Source organism: Aphis gossypii, chromosome X, assembly GCF_020184175.1.
Source record: "Aphis gossypii isolate Hap1 chromosome X, ASM2018417v2, whole genome shotgun sequence".
NCBI lineage: Eukaryota > Metazoa > Arthropoda > Insecta > Hemiptera > Aphididae > Aphis > Aphis gossypii.
In genome coordinates, this window is record NC_065533.1 from 21,465,502 (window position 1) to 21,489,139 (window position 23,638).

At 26.9% G+C, this 23,638-nt stretch overlaps 1 protein-coding gene across 2 annotated transcripts; it reads right to left on the reverse strand.

Annotated features, from left to right (window-relative positions):
• Window positions 1-1,240: 1,240 nt before the first annotated feature.
• On the reverse strand, window positions 1,241-17,923 carry LOC114119692 (neuroendocrine convertase 2). 2 transcript variants are annotated; one of them, XM_050205162.1, is made up of 13 exons: window positions 17,768-17,923; window positions 17,223-17,584; window positions 10,368-10,472; window positions 7,512-7,836; window positions 6,732-6,769; window positions 6,367-6,532; window positions 5,962-6,137; window positions 5,211-5,423; window positions 4,739-4,839; window positions 4,375-4,608; window positions 3,745-3,909; window positions 3,125-3,242; window positions 1,241-2,942 (listed from the first exon to the last, which is right to left on the reverse strand). In XM_050205162.1, exons 2-13 carry the CDS (start codon window positions 17,532-17,534, stop codon window positions 2,586-2,588), a joined length of 2,310 nt encoding a protein of 769 aa, XP_050061119.1. In that variant the 5' UTR covers window positions 17,535-17,584; window positions 17,768-17,923; the 3' UTR covers window positions 1,241-2,585. The 2 variants fall into 2 exon arrangements, with proteins under 2 accessions (XP_050061119.1, XP_050061120.1); XM_050205163.1 differs by having other exon boundaries at window positions 17,223-17,575; window positions 17,768-17,887.
• Window positions 17,924-23,638: the final 5,715 nt, after the last annotated feature.

Here is a 23,638-nt window from a genome sequence, read left to right on the forward strand (position 1 = left end):
TGTTACACTTAAAAATATTTAACATAAACAGAAACAAAGTGATATTTTTACATTCATCATCTTGAATTGTCATAGTTGATTTTAAATACCTACTTAAGTATAATATTGTATACATTTAAAATGTTACATTGATTCCATAAATCAATTGTATGTTTTAATCGGTTTTTTTTAATCATTTATTGTAATTAATATTTAATTAACAAATTAAAGATATAGAAAAAAAGATAAATTAAATGTTTTTTCCTTTCTCCAGTGTGTTTGAATGTATTGAAAATTAGTAAAAATCCTACTAATTTTAATTTATAGGTACTACTTTGTATTTTTTTATTTTAAGATTTTGCCAATCTTCTTTCTACCAATAGACATCAATAAAAAACTTAAACGTGGTATAGGTTAACAAATGGGCAAAATTATTTGCTGTTAAAACAATAAAATGACTGTATGGACTTGTAATGAGAAATGGTAAAAAATCAATTTGTTAGCAAAACTGGTAACTTTTACATTATTAACCAAATACATATTATGGTTCATTTGTAGTTTCTTTTATTACTCTTTTACCTGTACCTATAGATTTCTATAGTTATATTTAACTGCTTATTAGCTGAAATACGCCAATACTGCATGTATTGTCTCCGTCTTACAATTGCGTAACATGGCAAATTTATGCTCAGCAAATCCGTTAGTTAAAAAAATTAGAGTGGATCGACCTATTATGAAACTCGATGGTAAGAACATTATCCGTGTTTGTATATTACTTTTTTACGATACTTCAATTTTTTAGCAAGTTAGCGTATATAATATAGTGTAAATTTAAAATGCTCATAACTCACTTAAAAATAAAATAATCGTAAAAATCCAATATACGAACACAGATAATGTGCTTAACATCAAGTTTTATGATGAGACGATTCACTCTAATTTTTAAACTAACCGAGCTAATCATGATCTGCTGAGCGTAAATTTTTTATGATACGCTCATCGCTCATGCAAGACGGTTTTACACTTATTATTCGTATTTATATATTTATTGTGTTGTAGTCATGATAGTATACCTTGGTACCATAAATATATACACAGACATTTTATATGTTATAACCTAGCTTTATATATTCTAATATAGAATTTAAAATATTTGATTCTAATTTTATTGCTTTATTATCAGTATGGTTTTATGACTGATTTCTACATTAGTGTTTTTTTAATTTATTAAAAATTTGGCAATTAAAAAAAAATTATTCAGTTCAGTAAATAATTGAATTGTTTTAATTATAATTAAATGTAGATAATACATATTTTAAAATACTTAACTATAGTTTGGTGTTCATTTTCAGGATTTTTTAGGTAAAAGTGCATATTTATCGTTTTAAATAATATATTCATAATATTCAAATCATTTTAATCGAATTAGGTAACATCGGCAGAGCCCTACTCATCACTCAACAGAGTACCCCTACTATTTTTTTCCAAGTAAAGCACTGACACTCTGTAATATTATTTAAATCAACCAATGAACCAACATGGCACAATTGCATAATAATTACATTTAGTTCAACCATTTAAATAAGTTTAAATTGTTATTTTTACTAAAATTAAAAACTAATAATAAAATATAAAAGGTACATATTATTATCATAGTGTTACTGTATACTTGGTTGAAAAAATTTCAAGATATAATTTAACAATAAATCTTTCGTCATCATATATACTGAAATAGATACAATACAATACCTAATATTATTGGTTCTGTTATTATATGATAAGTACGTGGTATATAGGTACTTCATATAGATACGTGTCTTTGGAATAAATGGAATTAGTAAAGTTGTTTAATTTATAAAATAAAAAGACTTAGACACTAGATTGATGCAGTGACTATACTTAAAAGTATAGGTATCTATATAATATATAGATATCTATAAAGTATAATACTATTATGAGTGGGATAGTACCTATAAGGATAACAAAAACAAATATATTGACAGGCATTAACTACCTATCTATAGGCAGGTACTTAAAATACGATAATATTTACTTCCTAAAAATATATTCTAAATTATACATATATATATATATATATATATATATATAATGTATAATTAATATATTATATGTATATGTTTAATAATTACATTAATACTTATTTGGCGTTATCTCAGACTAGAATTACTGAGGCTATAATATATACGTATATTTCGATGAAAATTATATAGTGTAATATAGTAGGACAATATATATGATAAATTATTATTATTTTTTTTTTTTTAAATCGGAGTAAATAATTTGAAGATAAAATTAAATATATATATATATAATAGGTAATATGGGAATAGATTCTTTGAAAAATATAACATAATATAATATAATATATATATATATAATACGTCTACGCGTTACAGTGACAGTATATAATAATAATATGAGGGTCTGCTTTTGGGGGCGTCGTAATAGTATAATATATATGTATGTATATATCATAGTAATAGATTAATAATTGTAGGTATATTATATGTTTTGTAAACGACAATCGAGATATTTCCGTATAGTGATTATTATTCATTGGTGTTTTAATTTCATCTTCGTTAAATCTAATATGCGCTCTGCTTCTGTGGAGATACGGTAGTGTCGGGCCCAGCTATGGTGTGCGCTTTCTTGACGATTGCTAGTTTGGAATGCGGATCTCGGACGGACAGTTGGCTGTACGGCGGTTCCCGGGTACCGTGCAGCATCAAGGTCCATTCCTTCAGGAAACCCGTGTGCACCGTTTCATAATCGTTTCCGTCTCCCTCTTCCTCGTTCGAATCTGCCGACGACCCGCCACGGTTTTCTTCCAAATCACTAGCCGAGTCCGTTTTAGATCCCTGTCCGGAGTTTGCCTGTGCCCCGCCGCCGCCGCCGCCGTTAGCTGATTGCTGCGAAAACCGACTCGGTGTATTGAATTTCGCCTGCAAAGCAAATAGGTACGTCATAAAATACACAGGTAATAAAATTATCGTCGTAATAAATAATATAGGTAATAATTAACACCACCGTCACAAACTATGAGATGTAAAGAGGTTATACGCATTTTGAGGAGGACGATTTTTTTACAAACATATTTTATGGTTTAATAATTTTGTACAATTACCTCGAGTATCCATTCACCCCACGGGTATTCACCCCATGTATGTGTTGTCATAAATGGCCATTTTGTAAATCCATCTCTACGATCGTCATCATTAGGCCTTCTACTTAATATCATCGACCTAAAAATATACACAAATATAAAAAATGAATCGTAATTTCTTATATGCTATTATTGAAAGTGTAAAATTTTTAAATTAATATACAAATATTGGGTACTTTATACAAATATCAATAGGACAACTTTTATGAATGTTTATAGGTACTTTATACTTTATAATATGTGTAAATTCATTTAATATTTAAGTAGACTTTATTGGATAAAGAACAGTATTTTTAAAATGTTAGTTTATTGTACTTGCTGTATAGGCTTATTTTAAGCCTTTAATAAATTTTAAGTTATTACAGAAACGAAATATTTGACATTGTATACATTTCAAAAATGTATTTAATAATTATTATTATTCTATTGATATTTGAAAATATAAAGCTAATAATTTCAAGATAGTTTTTTTTTTTATTTATGTTCAATTGTTCATAATATATACCAGTTACCAACATTAATTTTAATTTTAATTAAATTAATTAAATTAATTGATCTTTGATTAATAATTGAATCCCTACCTTGTGCCCATTGGAGATGTCAAAAATAGTTCAACATCACCACGTCTTGTAGCATTCAGTGTTATTACAGCTTGTACGTGTTCCAGGTATCTAACATGAGTATCGGTGCCACGGCATGCATCAGTATTCAATTTCAATATAATGCCTGACTTGGATGTAAATTTCCTTAAATAAAAATAAAATTTTAATTATTGACTTGACCAAATATGTTACTCAATATATTATTATATCAAACAAGTATATTAATCAATTATTTCATTCGTAATGATCATTTAAGTATTTGAAATTTTAAAATATATAGTATTTTAAGCTCAACTCAAATTTGTTATCTTTTGTCAAATTTGCATAATAATGTCAGAAAGAGTTTAATAAATAAAAAGTACCTACATATTAAATTAAATTTGTTTTATAATTAATATGTATAGCTAAGTAACTGTACCTAAAATAATATATATATATATTACTTCTAAAGTTCAAAACTAAATCTTAAAACATTAATTAAATAAGTTTTAATTAAATGTATAAATACTTAAAAGTTTAAGAAACTAAATTTACAAACAATAGTATTGGTCTATTCATTAATATTTAATATATATTATTTATAGCAAACACAACAATATTATTAGGTACCTGATTTTTGAATGTGATCCTCCTTGACAATGATATCTAGCGGGTACAGTATGCCACTGCCGAGCTAATGAGACCATTCCTCCTGCATCAAGAACTCCAAATCCAAATAAATGATTAAATTCCAAACCAACACCGTTCATTGTCCATTGAAATCTACGTTTGGCGTCAAATAAAGAATTTCGTTTTGAAGTCAATACGGTCAAGTGTTGTATATCTCTCCAAGTCAAATCAGGGCTGTTAAATGTTCATACAACAATGATAGTAATTAATAACCAAAATCGAAGTGTAAGTATAAATAAACCCAATATTATTATAATTATTAAGATAAAATTAGTACATAAAATACTATATAGTATTTACATACTTTGCTTCCAGGGCTAAAGCGAACACGCCTGCAGCTTCCGGTGCAGCAGCTGATGTGCCACTGTGAGATTTAGTACACTTGCCATACAAGTCAGTAGTTGCCTAAAAATATAATTAAAAGTTTCAATTTATTATAATACAAAAAACATATTATATTGTTTAACAACTTGATTTAAATTTTTCATAATAATTTTTTGTGTCTATAATTTACATCACATACGCTAAAATACTGCAGTAATAACATTTGATTTAAAATATTAATAAATAATATAAAATATAAAAATTATTGAGATTTAATATTATTAATTTCCTTTTTATTTATAAAAAGTATTTAATTAATGTAACTATATATATTATATAATATATTCTATGAACTGTAAGCGATACACATAATTATTGTGATCAAAATTTAACTCGTAAATTCGCATCAAAAATTATTATTTTATAAGAGATGTGCATTACAGAATACTTACTACTCCAGTATTAGGATCTTTGGCTCCATTGCTAAAAGTTGAAGCCAATGTGCTTGAACAACTTTCATCATAATGAGCATTCTGTCCATCGTTTATTGCTGAATTTATCGATATTGTCCACATACTAGCGGCATATCCATCACAATTGCAGTCATCAGCCTCTCCGCCATCACCACTAGCCCATACGTATATATTGCCCTTTCCACGACGACCCTTAAATATACGCTTATTGTTAAGTATCTATTTTGGATTATTTAAAAAAAAAATAAATAGGTAGTAGGTGTAGGTATATTAAGTACATCTAATAAGTCGTTGTAGCTAGGACATTGCTTTAAAATTAATAACAAATTTAATCTTATTATAACTTTGTAGAATTAGTCAAAACATTTTTAAAAGTTACATATAATATTGTGATGTTAATTATAATTATAGCCTTTAAATACAGACTATCATAATCGTTTTATAAATGCAACAATTCACCAACTTTTAAAATGTTTAATGCATTATTTTATAGTGAGCCGTACTATATTTTCTTTAAGAATATATATATATGTATTGTCGTCACATTTTTGATGAAGAAAACGTTAAATCTTCAACTTTAAGGATGATTTCTGGCAGGAATTAAACATACATACTTTGAGGGGTGAAAGGTATTTTTGTAGTATAACATATTTTTTTCACGCTAACTTTTGCATAATATTTATAATTTATGTATTATTTAATTTTATCTATGCATAAGTAGCATACTCACTTCATTGACGCCCCGGACTATAGCTCGCATAGTGGCATTACGCGGCCCGTCAACTGTTCGTCCATCATCCGTAGGTCCCCAAGAAGCACTGTAAATATCAATTAAATCCGGTTCATGGCCCATGCTATTTGCTTCGATAAGATCTGTCATATACGGTTGGTCGAGCATCCGAATCCCTGCGAAAGGATTTATTCCATAATTAATTAGTTTATTAAAAATAGGAATTCGTATCAATAACTGTGTACTTTAATATACACAATATATACGAGTATATAACGACGTAAAAATCCATCAACTTAAAAACGCGTACGTAAGTAAATACTTTTTTTTGTCCATAATAATTAATATTAGATACGTAACATGTATTGTAGTTGTTTTACAAATCCAACTAATCCGAACACTTACCGGCGATTTTTGAGTCATATGCCACACCAGTACCACAAACACCATTATCACGCGCAGCTGCCACTTCCCCGGCGCAACGTGTACCATGACTGTTGAACCAATCATCGGTATACCTTGGGTATGGATATGGATCATTAGAACTGAAATCGTAGCTAGCTCGTGCGTTCTAAATGGTGAAGTGAACATTAATAAATTAGTAGGCAGCTAAATATAAAGTGTGATTTTTGATTGTTGAATGTATAAAAACAGGTGACAGTTATGGGCGTACGCGTAGACATTAACAAACAGTTGTACATTTGTACATAAATCTCATTTTAATATAAAAACGTAGGTAAATGTAATGTAGATATTTTTATGTTACTCACGTAATTATATTTCAGATCTTCGTGTGTGTAATCCACTCCTGTATAAATAAAAAAAAATTAATCAAGTGTTCACTTTAACATAATTTTTACAGTTTTATGACTATGTTATAGTTTACATAAACATTAACGTTAATTTAATCTACAAGTTTATGAACAACAGTATCGCATTAGAAAAATAAGATGTCATATTCTCTTTTGGTAAATTTATTAAAATTATTGTACAAAATACATGTACAATAAAAATTAGAAATGAATTCAAAATGAAATGTAGGTATGAAGTGTATATTTGTTGTAAGTTTGCCATCATATCAAATTTCTTGAAAATAATAAATACAATAATATTTTGATTATTGATATTACCTAGTATAAAGATGTAACAAGTCTGTAACTTTTTCCTGATTTTTATTTAACTTATAAATATTGAATAATATTATAATTTTTTTTTTAAACTTATGTAAGTTTTCCAGTTTTTCTGTACTTGTTTAAAATTTAAATTTTGGTTTTAAACATTTCTAATATTCCATGTGTTAAGTATAATGTGTGTAATAATTGTGAAGAAATATGCATGTGTCGAAATCCTAAAATAACATAAAAAAGTGGAACTTATTTTCAAGTCAGAAATTTAATTTTTAGAAAAAATTAATCCTGAACTGTTCGATTAATGTATTTGTCTAAATAAAAGTGAATTTGCTGTGGATTCTATAATAGGTACTCGTATTTATACTTTAAATGTTTTTTTTTTTTAATATATCTGATTTAGACACTTAGACATTTTCTCACCATCGTCCATTATAGCTGTAGTTACGTTCTTGCCCGATACCCCTTGAGCCCAAGCAGCTCGTACATTCAAATCTAATTTTGGTTTACCACCATTTTGTCCTGTATTCCTCAGATACCATTGCTCCTTGAATAATGGATCCATTGGTAATTTACCATAACGATCCAGATCATCGTCAATTTCAACTGGTTTATTAGAATATTCTCTGTATTGACTTGCAAGAAATTCATCTCTATTCAAATATAAGGATGGATATGATGGAATAAATAATGGTTTGTATCCACGTTTCACTCTCTTAAATCCTGGTTGCTGATGAACAGACTTAACCTGAAATTTTTTATATATTTGTTTAAATGTATTACAGTTATTTTCACTAGTTTGAACTTTTAAAAATTAATGTCATTAGAGTTTTAAAATTATATGTTAATTATATTATAATTGAAAAAAAAACAAACACGATTTTATTCATACTTTGTGAGGGTAAAACAAGCTATTTGGTCTTTTACATATTTTGATACTTTAGTATGATTCCAAATTTCAACCATGTTTTTTAAAATTTTCTCTTATATTTAATAAGTAATTTATATAACGTGTATCTGATCAGTACACAAATTGAACTTCGAGAAAAACTTTTCATACTTTCCTCAGTGTTTACACTTAGTAAATATTTTATCAATTTATTTAAAAAAAATTTAATTTATTGCAAATATTTAATTATTAAATGCATATAATTATCATAATTTGTTTAATATTATACTTAAGATTTTATTTTTGAATGTATTAAATATTGCAATAATTATTATATAGCCGTATATATTTTTTTTATGAATTATAAAAACTGACAATAAACAATTATTATATGAATGAGTGACCATTAGTTGTATCCCATATTCTCATGGTAAAAATTTAAAATGATAAGTAGTCATCAGGCTGAAAATTATAAATTGCATACAAAAACATGAGACACAATCCGGATTAGATATTTATTCATGGTTATAGTTTAGTTTTCTTTAATACGCAGCTAATATGCAATCGCTATGAAATAATACAAAATATGTATTTTGAATCAAATTAATAAATTTATAGTGAAAATAAGAATTCCATGAAAACAGTTTTGAGACCTCGGAAACTCTTGGTCCAACCTCGACTGAATTTAATTATGGAAAAATCGATAAACTATTCAACGCAATATAAAATAAATATGAAATTGTGATACAGATACATTATTACAAACATTTATGACGTATATAACCAAATACCTATAATATTCGACAGTATCTCAATAATATACTAATTATATGTAATAGAATCTACTTCTATCTACTTTCTCTATTAAATAGATAATGGTGGTTAACCTAATAATAGTGATTAATCAACATATTCAGCAAATATTGATAATCAATAGCAGGCACAGTAAATAATCAATTTATTATATCAAAGCTGTAATTACGTATAGACATCATTAATCATTATCCGTATATATTATTTCATGTTTGGTAAAAGTCAGCATTTGAATAATTTAACAGTAATTATTATTTTCATAGATACAGAAATATTTCTTATATAAATAATTTTATTACGACAAAAAATGTGTGTTCTGAACTTAAGATAATAGGAAAAAATTAGGAGCAAATAATTTCTGATTACGTTAAGAACTGAATTAGTATTCAATAATAATATAATAGATACTAATGAGTAATGAGTAGGTACTATAAAATGAGGTCCAGATAAACACTATGGACTAAACGGAAAAAGCTATAACTTAAAAAGCACTAGTCTATTAAAAACGTTAAAATAAAGGCGCTAGTTTTCTCAGTTTTATCAATAGGCTATTAACTCTATAAAATTATATCAACAGATTAAATATGATTGAAATAATACAATAATATTAAATATATTAATTATAAGTCAAATTAAGATTGATATAAGACGGCGCCTTGTTTATGCAATATGTATACAACATAAAAAGTTAAAGATGTTCACATCGTATTTCAGTATGAGAAAACTAAGATATTACAAGTTATTATAAAAAAAAATAAAATAAAATTGTTTATCTTTAATACATAATTAATTTCCCATCGTCATATTTCAAATATTGTATTAAAATAACAATTATAAATAGAAGTACGCTTGGTATATTAATATGATATATGATATATTTTCATAAAACAAAACTAATTAAATTGTCTTTAAGTTATACATGAGGTTACATCTGTACTTGTTTATTGTTTTTTTTTTAATTTTAAGAGTTTGAGAAACTCCCAACAGTGATATAAATCATTAAGTTATTGTTTTAAATAATAGAAATAGGAAATAGGAAAGCAGAAGAAACCAGACTAAAAGTATTTGAAAGGAGAATCTTACAGAAAATCTACGGCCCATGCTTTGACACAAACACAAGTGAATGGCGTAAACGTCATAATAAAGAACTCGAAGAGCTGTTCCAGAGACCGAACATCGCTAATGAAATCAAGAAAAGAAGATTAACCTGGGCTGGACATGCATGGCGGAGAGTAGGATCCATAGTCAGAACAACAATCGAAGAGAACCCGGTCGGTAAGAGACCCTTAGGAAGACCACGCTTACGCTGGGAAGACTGTGTAAAAAGAGACGTGGAAAACATTGAACCAGAGATACCATGGAGAGTAGTGGCAGAAAACAGAGATAGATGGAGAGAAATTTGTTTGGCGGTATGGTCTCAATGACCCAAAACCAAAAAAAAAAAAAAAAAAAAAATAGAGTAATTAACTAATAAATATTATACATTTTAGTTTAAAATTTAAATGTAAAATAAATAGGTACTACATAATATTATGTACGTTAATTATTAATAATATTACATTTATATAGGTACTTACTGATGGATCTTTTTGCAAAAGTAAAACTGAAGGTATAGAACGCCGACCACGTATTTTTGGTAATCCATGATGCACAAATTGGAATTCATCCTTAGTACCACGAATCTATAATTTATTATTGAATAACAATATTAATTAAAATATTACAATACCTATTCATACAATCAAACAGCTATTTACGAATAATCAAATTCAATAACAATATTTACGAGATTAATTTTTTTAATTTAATTATTAAATTAAATTATATTTTATATATTTCTTTGGGTTAGATTGTATTTTTTTTTAAATCAGCGCTCTTTTGAGAACTGCAGCGATTAGATCGCTCACGACCAAATTACGTTTTTTATTTTATTTAGTTAAACCATTTAAGTATAATATAAATACAGATACAAGTATACTGAACAAACAATTTGGTTTAACTGCCTTCTTTAACGAAGCTTGTGATGAAGGTAGCGAGTTATCTTCTTAGAGATTACACAGCACATACAATTTACAATAAATTATAAACAAAATATCAATTAATAAATAATAATGATAAAGTTATAAAACTAGGTAATTAAGATTAAAAATTAGTTATAAAAATATAACATAAATATTGATTTATATTACTGAAATTATTTAATCTAAGAAACTTCTTAGAATTAATTTCTAAATTATTGAAATAAGTTGGTCCTAAGTAGTTTACAAATTTCTTACTAATAACTTTTTTAGAATAATTGATACTTAGATCGTATCTTATAAATTCACGCTTATTTATATTAGGATCAAATTTAAAATGATTTTTTAAAATAAAAGAAATAGAATATTTTTATATAAGAAATTTAGTGGAAGTATGCACAGTTCCTTGTAATTATCATTAGTAGAACCGACTCGAACTGTTTTGTTGAGGGAGATACGAACTACTCTATTCTGTAATGAAATTAGCGGCTTTAGTAAGCTTTCAGAAGCACCACCCCAAATAGTTAACCCATGTTGTAAGATAGATTGAAATAGTGACGAATAAACAATTTTCATAACATCTAAGGAGAGAGTTTTATTCAAACAATATAACTTATATATTAGTTAGCGCATATTAATATTTTGTATATGAAAGTTTCATCTCAAATTGCAGTCTAATATTAAACCTAAGTATCTAACTTTAGGTACTCTCTGACGTGGAACCAAAAATAATATAAATAACTTAGGCAAGTATATACCGCACTGTTATTCGATAAGTTTCGAGTGGACTAATGTAAAAGATGTATTAAATTTTAATTCAATAATATATCACTGTATATAATTATATAAAAAAACAATTCTGAGGGGGAGGTGGTTTATCAGCGTATATCCCTTAGTAAATTATATTTATATTAAGTAATTTATTTATATTTTATGTAAAATAACATTCTATTAGATAAAGTAATTTATTTTATTATTATAGTAGTAAAATAGGTTGAAATAATTTTCGTCGAAAGCATTGCACTTAAAAATATCATTGTGTGTTTAATATACAATATATATGTAAATATTTTATGTCTCTACTCCCCGTGAATAATGTTTTTTAATTATAATAAATAACTAAATTCGTTATCTTCAGTTTAAATTTCTAATTTTGTCCAAATTTGAATTTAAAATATCTATAAAAAATAATTATGCTTATTATATGTTTTTAGAATTTTTGGTTTCAGCATGTGCTGAAAATGATTTCAATGGGCTGATCGAAACTTTGTTGGTCTAGTGGGCTATGAAATATTTTCCTGTGTTAAAATCGTATTTACGTGTACCATAGTAGGTACACATAACACTTTTTGGCAAAAACTCCAGTGTTAGGTTATACCTATGGTATACAAAAACTTATTAGCAAAACAACAAGTGTACCAAAAATGGTATACGTAGCTCTTTTGGTAATGTACCTACTGAAAAATTACGTGGTTGTTATTTGTTAACCTGTTAATTTGAAATTTTGAGCGTAGATATGAATGTATCTACATATTTATTTTACAAAGATGTGTATTTTATTGTTTCTGTGTAAACGATAAGTAGTCGATTTTACCCTTTAAGGGTAATTTAGAATAACAAATTTTATTCAATTTGTGCTTTAGAGGGATAAAAGTTAAAAATTTCCATTACTTTTGTTTTATAATTGAAAAAAACAAACAAATTAAAAATGAAAATAAAACTAGTATATTAAATATTTATATATATTAAATATAATTAAATAATTTATTATTTATTATTATTTAATTATTTTAATTAATTTATTTATTTATATTATGCAAATCCAATATTAGGTATTAATAAAATAATTTTATAGTAACCATGGTTACCTTAAAACTTATCAAATCTTTAACTAGTTTAATGCGGTTCATAATAGCTAAAGTTTTCGAATCACAAAACAATAAAAGCAACTATAAAAGTTATATCTATACATATTTCGTTTTACGCAGTACCTATTTGCTGTACTTGCATAAATATAATTTATTTTAATAATGAAAATACGCAAGAGCTCCAACTTTCTAATAATAATTTTTTTTTTATTTGATCAATAATATACATTTTATTATTATCCATAGAAAATTATCGATTATTTTAATCATTGACTTAAATATATTATACATAAAATACATATGAAATATATTATTTACTATTATTGATCTAGGCTGACTGATCGATTTCACTCAGTTTCGTTTTTCTTATATAATGATACATCTGAATTCAAATTTAATACACGCATAAAAGTAACCCACTCGACACTTAATATACAGCAGAGCGATACTTACTTGCCTATCTTTTTTGTTTGTTTTGATCAATTATTTTGTAAATACTGGACATATTTAATTTAGACCTCTTTAAAGTACAAACTAAATTCAATTTGCAACTTTTAAAATTGAAAACAGAAGATTTTTTTATCCTGTACACAAATACAAAAAATATCATTGTAAAACCATTATATTCGTCGTATCAGCAAAATTCAAAATAAAATATTTTTAATAATCGTTTTTTTCCAACTTTATAAATAATGTTGTTAAAAAAATGTTCAATATGCAATCATAAAAAAAAAAAAGTTAAAATATGTTTACATATAGATAGTTCAATTATAAACAATAATTTTATATCCAAACGATGGCCTAGTATATTTTCCACAATAAAATTGTCATTAATGACGTACCGTTATACTTTTAACCGTGATACCTGTATAATATGGTACCTATATAAGAATAACATGTGATCATGAAACAATTTAAATAGTTTTTAATATTTCAATTTTCATGGAGTGCTATTTAAAACATACATTTATTGTTAAATCAAATGTATACACCTACATTTTTATATAAATAACAAATAATATAATAACCTATATAAATCAGCAAATCTATTTGAATAATTTCGTTACATCATGTAATGCATTTCTCATCATCGTATGGTTTCCAGGAAAATTGTTATTCGACGACCTTCTAGGGCCCCGCCCCTCTATTTTACATTTTTCAATATAATTTTTTTCATGTGAATATTTAGCACTCAATTCATGTAAATTCCAGTTCAGGTTTTTTAATTCTTAACTCTATACATTCTTTGAAAAAATTAAATTTTCATCAGCTGCGTCTGGTTTAATGAATGTTCATCCTAGCCTTATAGTTATATTCACCTTATTTTTGCGTTCACAACATATGTTTGTAATTTTCTTTTTTTAGTTCCAGTAATATTAAAGTGTTTTAAATTTTCAAACTTTTACCGTATTAATTTTTAGCATGCTGTTGTCATTAAATCAAATGATTATCCATTGAATTTGCTAACATTTATACAACTAATTTCTATTTTTATGTTTTAATTTTTGGTATATATATATACATATAGGACATAGGTTAATAATTTAATAAGAATATCAAAATAATACATCATATTTTCTATGACTTGGGCAAATTAAAATATTTTTTACAGGATATGAATGTAGGTACACGCGAAATCTAATTTTATTTCTGTGGATTCGGCTCACCTACTTTGTCCGATTAGTTCAAATAATGTGCTAATATTTTTAAAACGAGTAGCAATTTATTGTAAATGAGTTATTGAAATTCTAAAAACTTCCAACTCCAAATGTCATTCAATAATCTTGCATTTATTAGCTAAATATGTTTAATACAAAGCTTGAAAACTCAAATTTAACTCATTTTAATTACACTAATATCTTTAAAAAAAACTCATTTAAATTGAAAAACAGAAGTTTCTCCTTAATGGTAAAAGAATGAAATTAAATTTTAAAGTATTTTTAATTTCAATATTTGGAATTATAATAAATTGTATACTCGTATTATACAATATACTGTATAGAATATAGATAAGTAATTATAATTATAGTTACCATCATGATATATAATTTTATATAATATAATTTAATATATATACACATATTTCATACGTCAATAAAGCGTAGGTACCTTACAAATAATATTTAAAATGCTCTAGAAGACTAAAGTATGCATTCCTTTGAATTTTAAATAGCTTATGTAGGAGGTTTATTGATTTTACATTGCCCGTAAGTTAAGAGTTAATTATTTTTCATTTGCACTTTTTTTAATTTGTCAGGTTTTAATTGAAAGAGTTAAAAAATTAATGAAGAATTTCTATAAATAAAAAATTATATAATCCTTAATAAACTAATTAGATAAAAGCTTAGTTTTTAACATTATCAAACCAAACAATTAACAAATTAAACAAAAAAGTTTGAAGTATAAGTTTTCTTAAATTAAAATGTATTAATAACAAGCTAAAAGTTTTTAAACACGAGATTCTAGCTATTTAAAATCATTTTATTATAAAATAAATACTAACAAAAAACATAATTTCACTATTAAAATATAAAATTAATATTATATTTAATTTTTTAATTTTATAAAGTTTAATCGATATCTCTATAGACTATAAGACATAAACACGATACATTTTTTAATGAAAATATTTTAATGACTAAAATATTTATAGCAAAATGGAAATAAAAATAAAATTGTAAAAGTATAGATATGACGTGTGTTTTTATACACTGATACTTTTATAAAGTTTCAAAACCCCGTTGTAAATTGTTTTGCTATATATTTTTGCTAATACAGACGTACGGTATAATAGTGTGCTTAATATTTGAATTAATTTCCCATTAAATATCACGATATATATAAATATAATGAGTTGAAATTCCTACATAATACTTTATTTATAGTTTATGTGAATAAATAATATAAAACAATACTTCTATAATAAATAATGTTATAATGTTTGTGTAGATAATATATATAATATAAGGACGAGAAATGATTCTTTCGAAAAAGTTTAAAACTTACATTTACTAATGACTTTTAAAAACACCTTAAAAATAAATAGGCACCATAATATTTCTAACCCATAGTTAAATCATAAATTAATAGTTTTCCATAATATATTTTATATATAACATAATAAATTATAAGATCCAGTGAATATTTAGTCGCAAACATTCAATTAATTTATGTCAACCCCTTTTCAAATAAACAACTTGAACCTTCTGTCATTTGATAAAAGCTTTCGCTGCAGCCATTAAAATATATACCATCATCACTTATATTTGTTTTGACGTGTTCCGAGCCACACGTCCATCAATCAATATCGTGAAAGCCTGACCATCACCAGTAACCCAACCGTCATCTAATATGTACACACGAGTGTGTATGTGTACATAAAAATAATAAGGGTTGAAATTTTTCTCTTCAAAAACTAGCACTAATATAATTGAATCAAACTTAAAATCACAGACCATGACATAAATTATATTAGATATATAATTAATAATTATAGACGTATAGTGTATCTAAACATAAAAGCGTAGGAGTTGTGTATCATATTGTATTTAATCATAACGCAATTATGATGTAGAAATTTCTATCTACAAATTGAATATGTCTGGCATCTATAATGGGATTGTACATTTATAAATAAAAAAACACGATGTTTTGAAATTGAATAAAATATAAATCACATTGCGGGTGCAATGACGTCAGTAGGACTATAGCGTCAGCCGCGTTTAACTCCCAGCCCCTCTACACCACCACGCACGGCCGCCGCCATTATCTACACCTACTCGTGTACTTTTCCAAAAACTCTCGACCCACTCTGTGTTCCATTCAAACCACCTCAGCCACCAGCGGTCGATACATTATTATGATACATACCGCCATCTCTTCACCCACCCGCCCGAACGTTACCCTTAACCTCCACCGTGGCGTTTAATTAAAATACACCTGATGCTCCCCCTGCAAAACGGTAGAGCAGCGCGATATCATAATCTCACGCAGATGGCACTGAAAATTCGATTCCAATCGAATTTATCAGATGAAAAGATTATGTTTACACTATAATACCAATTTTAGATTATATAATAATTTCCATCAATAGCAGGTGTTACTGCAAAATCCTATATTTTCCGCCGACCGCTAATATATATTGTAATTTTATCGACCGACACATACCCACCTATACACATACACATATACACATATACACGATTAGATAATACTACTCAATATCATTGTCTCACAATTTAATAATACCGTCGTAACAGACGTCAGTTACCGACGGGGCGTAGGAGGTATATCCGCTGCAGCTACACGTCGAGTCGGAAAAGACCTATATGCCACCGCCGTACACCCACCGCGGGGTTACCCATAACACTGCACCCACCTAAACCGTAAAATACATATGTATACATGTGATACCCAGTGAGCTGGTCGAGTACTCGCGTGCGTGTACAATGTCTATAGGTAATTATAATGATGCGATAAATGTCGTGCGACGTATTGTTATATATATTATAATATTATATGTAATATTATTGCGCGTGTAAAATACCTTTCCGACGTTTTCGAACCCGCTGCCAGCCCTCTTGGCGACCCTGTGGGCCACCTCCTCGTCGACGTGCCCGTTGCCGTTCCGGACGTCGCCGTGCAGCCTGACCGAGAACGTGTTGGTGTACAGCTGGGCGCCGGCCACGGCTCGCGGCTGCGGCACGATGGCGACGAACAGGGCACACCACAGCAGCATGGTCAGCAACGCCCCGACGGAGAACTTGTCGCGGCGGAAGACCCATCCGTCCCCGTCGTCGGCCACCCCGGCGCCGGCGTTGTCCGAATCGCCGCCGTTGTTGTCGTCCGACCCGGTCATGTTGGCCGTCGCGATCTGGTCGCCGGTCGGCCTGACTACAGCTGCAATGCCTACGGAAAATTGGGCGTTACGTTATCGGTACAATATTGCAGCGATCGTATTTGACGTCGTCCGACAATATATTAATGTAGACGGAAGGACGCGCGGCGGCGTACAGTTCGGACAGCCGTCGGAGTGAAATAAATTTTTATAAAACGCGCTGATAATAATAATAATAATAATGATACGATCACCTGTAGCGACGGTCTGAGCGCGCGTGACTATTGTATCACCTCCTGGTCCACAACGGTAGCACGACGCACGCTGGAGAACGGCCGACTGCTGGAGCGGAGTATCGGCGGTGCGATGAAAATATTGTCGTCGTCGTCGAGGAGAGAGACCGTGCGAGGTGGCGCTCGCGTCGGGTCGGACGGCGGAGGCGGCGGCGGGCGTGAACGAGGCGATCGTCGGACGTGGCGGCAGGTGGCCCGTCGGCGGGGGTAGCTTTTATCCGCGGGGGGCGCCGGCGCCGTGCGGAGCGACAACCACCGCCGCCGCGCGCGAGCCCAAATTCTATATGATAATATTATTACATATTTTTATTACAAAAAAAAAAAAAAAAAACGTACATGGTGGTACATTATATACGAGGAGACGTGCGTGCGCGTCGATCGGTCACAATATTATTTCGCGATGTATATTACTATTATTGTTGCGCGAAAAACATAACATAATATTATTGACGATGTGTTTATAGCATATACCTACCTTGCAGATATACGCTCGATCAAAATCTAGACTTTTACTGTTTTCCACTAATAATAATATTTATCGAATGAACAGAAATAAAATGTACAAAAAGTGTACGTTTTAGTGAATATTTTAAATGGAAATTGTATTATTTTTGTTTTGCAAAACAATAAATATTACACGATTTCAATTTCAGGTTTATTCGGAATGTATACATTGTCTTGTGGAATACGTACCTAGTGTATAATTATATTATAATCGATTTTCATAAAATCTGCATACGTTAAATTTAATTAAAAATTGTAATGAAACAGTGACACTTGAAAAATCAATTTGGTTTGGCTTTAGTTAATAAGTAATTATAAAACTAATTAAAATGTCAGAAACTGCAGTAACATAAAATACATATTTTGTGTCTCGTCCGCTTAAATATGTAATTTATATGCATTATTAGTTACTACTATTCTTAGAACTTTTTCAAGCAAGTTAAGCAATAAAAAAAGAATTAAAAATAAAGACCAAAGACAAATATATCTTTGACTTAATATTTCATTAAAAACTACCAACATCATTTTTATAAAGATCAAAAATGTCTTTAAAACTTTTTAAGTAGGTAAAAACTATTTTTTAGAGTCTTTGAATCATAATCTTATTTATGTTGTACAGTTTATAATTATTGTGTTTATGCTAATTAAATACGATCCATATATTAATAGGCTATTGATGTGGTAGGCAGGTGTATGTAAAAATATAATAATATAGGTACATCGCATACAATACGGGTTAGTAACAAGAATAATGATGAGTAATGTACACAAATTTAAATAAACATATACAGAAAAATGTATTTAAAATGAACATCTATAACATTTTTAATATCGTGTAAGAATATTATAGGTACAATATAATGTATTAATACAAATATTAATTATTACATTTACATACGTATACTTTGAGTATTTATAATATAATATACACTACTTCCACCTTTCTAATACTTATTTATAACTTATTATTTTATAATTTATTGTTGTTACTCACTAAACTTCCTTATTTAGTATTTATGATTTAATGATTATCATACAAAAATTGAAATCATGGCAGCACATTAGTAATGTAAATAATTTATGGGTATAATCATATAATTTTAATGATAAAATTTAGTTAAAAAAATATCATAATTTATTGGAATAATTATGTGAAAATAATTTAAGTACATAATATTTTCCACGCAATATTTCTGACTGAGTACGGTAGTATTCGCTGCCTATAGTTAATTATAAATTATAATAATATTATTAAATTATAAGTCGGTAGTTAAAATTATAATTTAAACGTAATGACTAAAAGCTTCAAATTCCTATGATAAATATATTTATTAAAATCACAAAAAAATAAAGTTATGTATAGACATTTGAAATATTCCAAAAAAAAAAATTGTTTTTTAAAAATTAATTTAAGTTTTTGAGTAAAAATTCTCGAAAGTATAATAATACAAGGTTTTTCATAAGTGTTTCATACCAAAATAAATGTATTATAAATATATATATATAATTATATATTATACATATCCAAATTACATAGACACAATTTTTTTATAGGTATTTAACTTTTACAATATTCACGAAAATCTTGAAAATACATACAAATTATTTTGTAGTTATTCTTAAAACATACTTTTTTCAAAAATTCATATCTTGAAATTTGTCCATCTTCTTTCATTTATCGCTATAGATTAATAAATATGTATTTTTACATTGGCGCTTTATTAGATTCTGAACAAAGTGATGAATGCATTGATTTTACAATGATGTGTGGTTTTTTTTGTTTTTTTTTTGTGTCTATGTACAACGTAACTAGTCGAAATAATGCTTCAATTTCAAACTTTGGGGGTGGTTTCCGATGACAAAGTGAATATCCATGTGGCATTATAGAGGTAAAAAGTAAACATTTTCCAACAGTTTTCAAAAAAATCGATTTTTTTAAATAGTTGTAATTCAAAAACCAATCACTGTAAATACTTGAAATTTTCACCAAATGTTTATGTTAGTGTTATCTATATACAGTTAAATTTTAAAAAAAATTTGAGTTTTTTGAGTACCTAATTTATAGACTACTGAAATTTTCGATTTTTATGAGAATTTTTTTTTTTGAAGTGTCGAAAAAAAATTTTGAAAAAAAACTTGAAAATTTAATACAAGGTTCCTTTTGAGTTATTTTTATTGTAGATAAAAAAATTAAAAATCGTTAATCTCAATTTTTTGTTGTAAGCATTTATTATAGATCAAATTTGTACGAAATATGTCAAAATCGCGAAAATTTGCAAGTAATTTTGAAGTTGAAAAATCATAAAAATGTTGGTGTTTATAACTAAGGATTAAAAATACAACACTAAATTTTCCATAAGTTTTCCTTCAAGTAGCTATAGAGAAAACTCGAAGCATCATTATAGGAAAAATTTTAAGTGCATTTGAATTTTAAATTTTTACGAAATAGCGTAACGATAACGATTTTAAATATTTGTTATTATTCAAAAATTTTAAGTCGTAGAAAATTTTACCAGTTATTTAGATTGGCATATTCTTTACATGATTTAATTTTCAAAATATTTTGACTTTTTTTGAGCTATTTATAAACAACTGAAATTTTCAATTTTTCTGAAAATTTTTTTTTGAAGTGTCGATAAAATGTTTTTGGCCCTATTAAAATACTTGAAGATTTAATACAAAGTTCCTTATAAGTTATTCTTGTAGTGCTTTAGTATTAAAATAATTATTTATTAAAAAATAATTATTGATAATGTTACAGTTATTATATAAATAATAATTATACAGTATTATAAACATATTATTTTAATGTTATTAGGAATATATTATAGTATTATACTATAGATATTGAACATAAATATTGACAAAACCATGAATATTTGCAAATTATTTTATAGGTATAATAATTCATAAACATTTTTGTATAAGTAGCTAAGAGGTGAAAATTTAATACGAGATTTTCCATAAGTTTAGCTATATAACAATACCCGGACAATGTGTACAATGTCCAATTTCAATGGACAATGTGGAAAATTATACACTTTGCCCGAGCATTGTACAAAATGACCAGAGTACCGTGGGCAATCACAATAAATTAATTAAAAATGTATAAAACAATTTTTGTTATCTTAATAATTTACAATAATTTATTTTATGAATATTAACAAATTTTTTTTATAATTATAGCGCTTCAATAACTTATAATCATTTGGTTTTAATTTTGCTCCACTTTTTAACAGTTTGACTTCTTCTAATACAGTAATACTTCTTTGTATTTTACTTCACTTAAAAATACATTATTCGAATTTTTTTTTTACTCAAAAGAATATTAAATTTTTCATTAAATTTTAAATAAATCATTTTAAATATTAAAAAAATAAAAGTTTTATGAAAATTCAAAATATAATAACACGTGTAAAAATACAGCCGATCTGTTAAATGGTGTAATTTCAACTGATCTAAAATTCTATATTAATAATTTTTTTATAATTTTAATATAATTTTTAATAATATTTTTAATTGATTTTAGACATAATCTATCCGCATTTTGATAATAACACAAAAATAATCAATGCAAAAATATTTTGGAGTATCTTATATGACCTTTGATCCACCACCATCATTTGACACTCTTAGAAAACAAACGATACAAAAATCTTACCAGGTATAAAAGTCTTAAATTTGTATTAAAATAAAAACAGCAGGTTAGGTTACTAACAAAATAAACCTAAAATTTAGTTTTAAGTCATCTATGACAATGCCTAAAATTTTAAAACATACTTACCCAAACTTTTGTTCACAGAGTTTTTATAAAAATAATATGATATCCCCAAGTCCACCGCAAAGCCGATAGCCTAACATTTTGAAAGAGTCATGATGGTTTAACAAAAAAAAATTCTACTAAAAATACGACGAAAATGCCAAGATGGTGATTGTTTATATAGCAATCGGTTGTTACAATGTTTTTATTACATACTTTTTAAATATTTATTGATAAATACCTATATGTAATACGAATCACAATGTTTACGATACCTAATTATTGGTACCTACATAATTAGGTCTTTTAACAACAGGGTTTATTTCCTATTGTATGTTAATTGTTATGTACCAACTTAAGTTCATAAATGTATAGTTACATAATTATGTCTATTAAAGTCAAGTATCAATAGTAATAAACAAAAAATTACCTATGAAATTGTTAAGCTTTTCAACAAGGATAAGAATTGCAATATTTTTAATGAAATTATCACTTTAAAAAAAAAAAAAACAATTATTTTTATTATTAATTACAAGTTACTACATAATGTAAATAATTTATCCAAGGAATAATAATAATAGTAATAATAATATCGCTATTTATATCATATAATTCTAAAGTTAATTAAAACGCATAAATATCTTTTTTAAACCTCGTTCTAACAGCTAGCAGCTATAAGTGTCTATAGTGTCATTCCAATAATATAATATCTTTTGCCACACCATACAACTTCCACTAAATCACTATTCACTGATGAGTGATGGGTAGGTATTCACACCAGCAATCATATCTATAGAAATAGCATTTTTCCGACTAACAAAAAATACAAACATATTTTGTTGTATAATAAAATTATAAGAAGAAAAATCAAAAGTAAAATAATAACATACTTGTAAAGCTTTAATTGTACCAATTTAAACAACACTGATCCACTACTCCAGACCAACAAAAGTCTCTGTTAATTTTCTAGTTGAACAAAAATAATCATAATATAATAAATTTATTTCTGTTTGTGACATTTTTTCACATTGATCACACTAGTTAATATATTATCATATAAATACATGTTATTTATTTATTTAGATAAAATAAATAATATCATGATTTGTAGGATTACAATTTAAAAATTATTAATCTTAAATAATTAATATTAGGAATTTAAAGTATTTATTAAAATAGAGAAGGTTTTCTCTACGCTATGTCCAAAATCCTATAGGTTAGGTAGTTGAAAATTAAAGTGAATAATATTTAATCATAATTTTATTTTATTAGCATCACCATTGGTAGGTACCTACTGATCATTAAAATTAATTATTTAATCATTCAATTAAATTTAGAATTTAATCATTAGATGTGGGAATGTAGGATGAAACTGTTATGACAACCTTCTATTATGGACCAAACATTTCTTTCTCATAAATCTTGTTTTACATTTTATAGATCTTTATTCTACTATTAATCAGAACCCGATATATATAACTAGTTTAAGAATTGAAAAAAATGTTGCCTATTAACACTGATTATAAATATAAAATACTAGTATTTATAATCAATGCTATTACGTATAG

What these genes read in the sequence shown, in the direction of transcription:
- LOC114119692 (XM_050205162.1), bottom strand. Translation starts at nt 17,534, where the DNA reads ATGACCGGGTCGGACGACAACAACGGCGGCGATTCGGACAACGCCGGC. An exon ending in ATATGACTCAAAAATCGCCG is followed by an intron (nt 6,138 to 6,366) that starts GTAAGTGTTCGG and finishes ATCCTTTCGCAG; the next exon opens with GGATTCGGATGCTCGACCAA. An exon ending in GCTTTAGCCCTGGAAGCAAA is followed by an intron (nt 4,609 to 4,738) that starts GTATGTAAATAC and finishes AACATTTAACAG; the next exon opens with CCCTGATTTGACTTGGAGAG.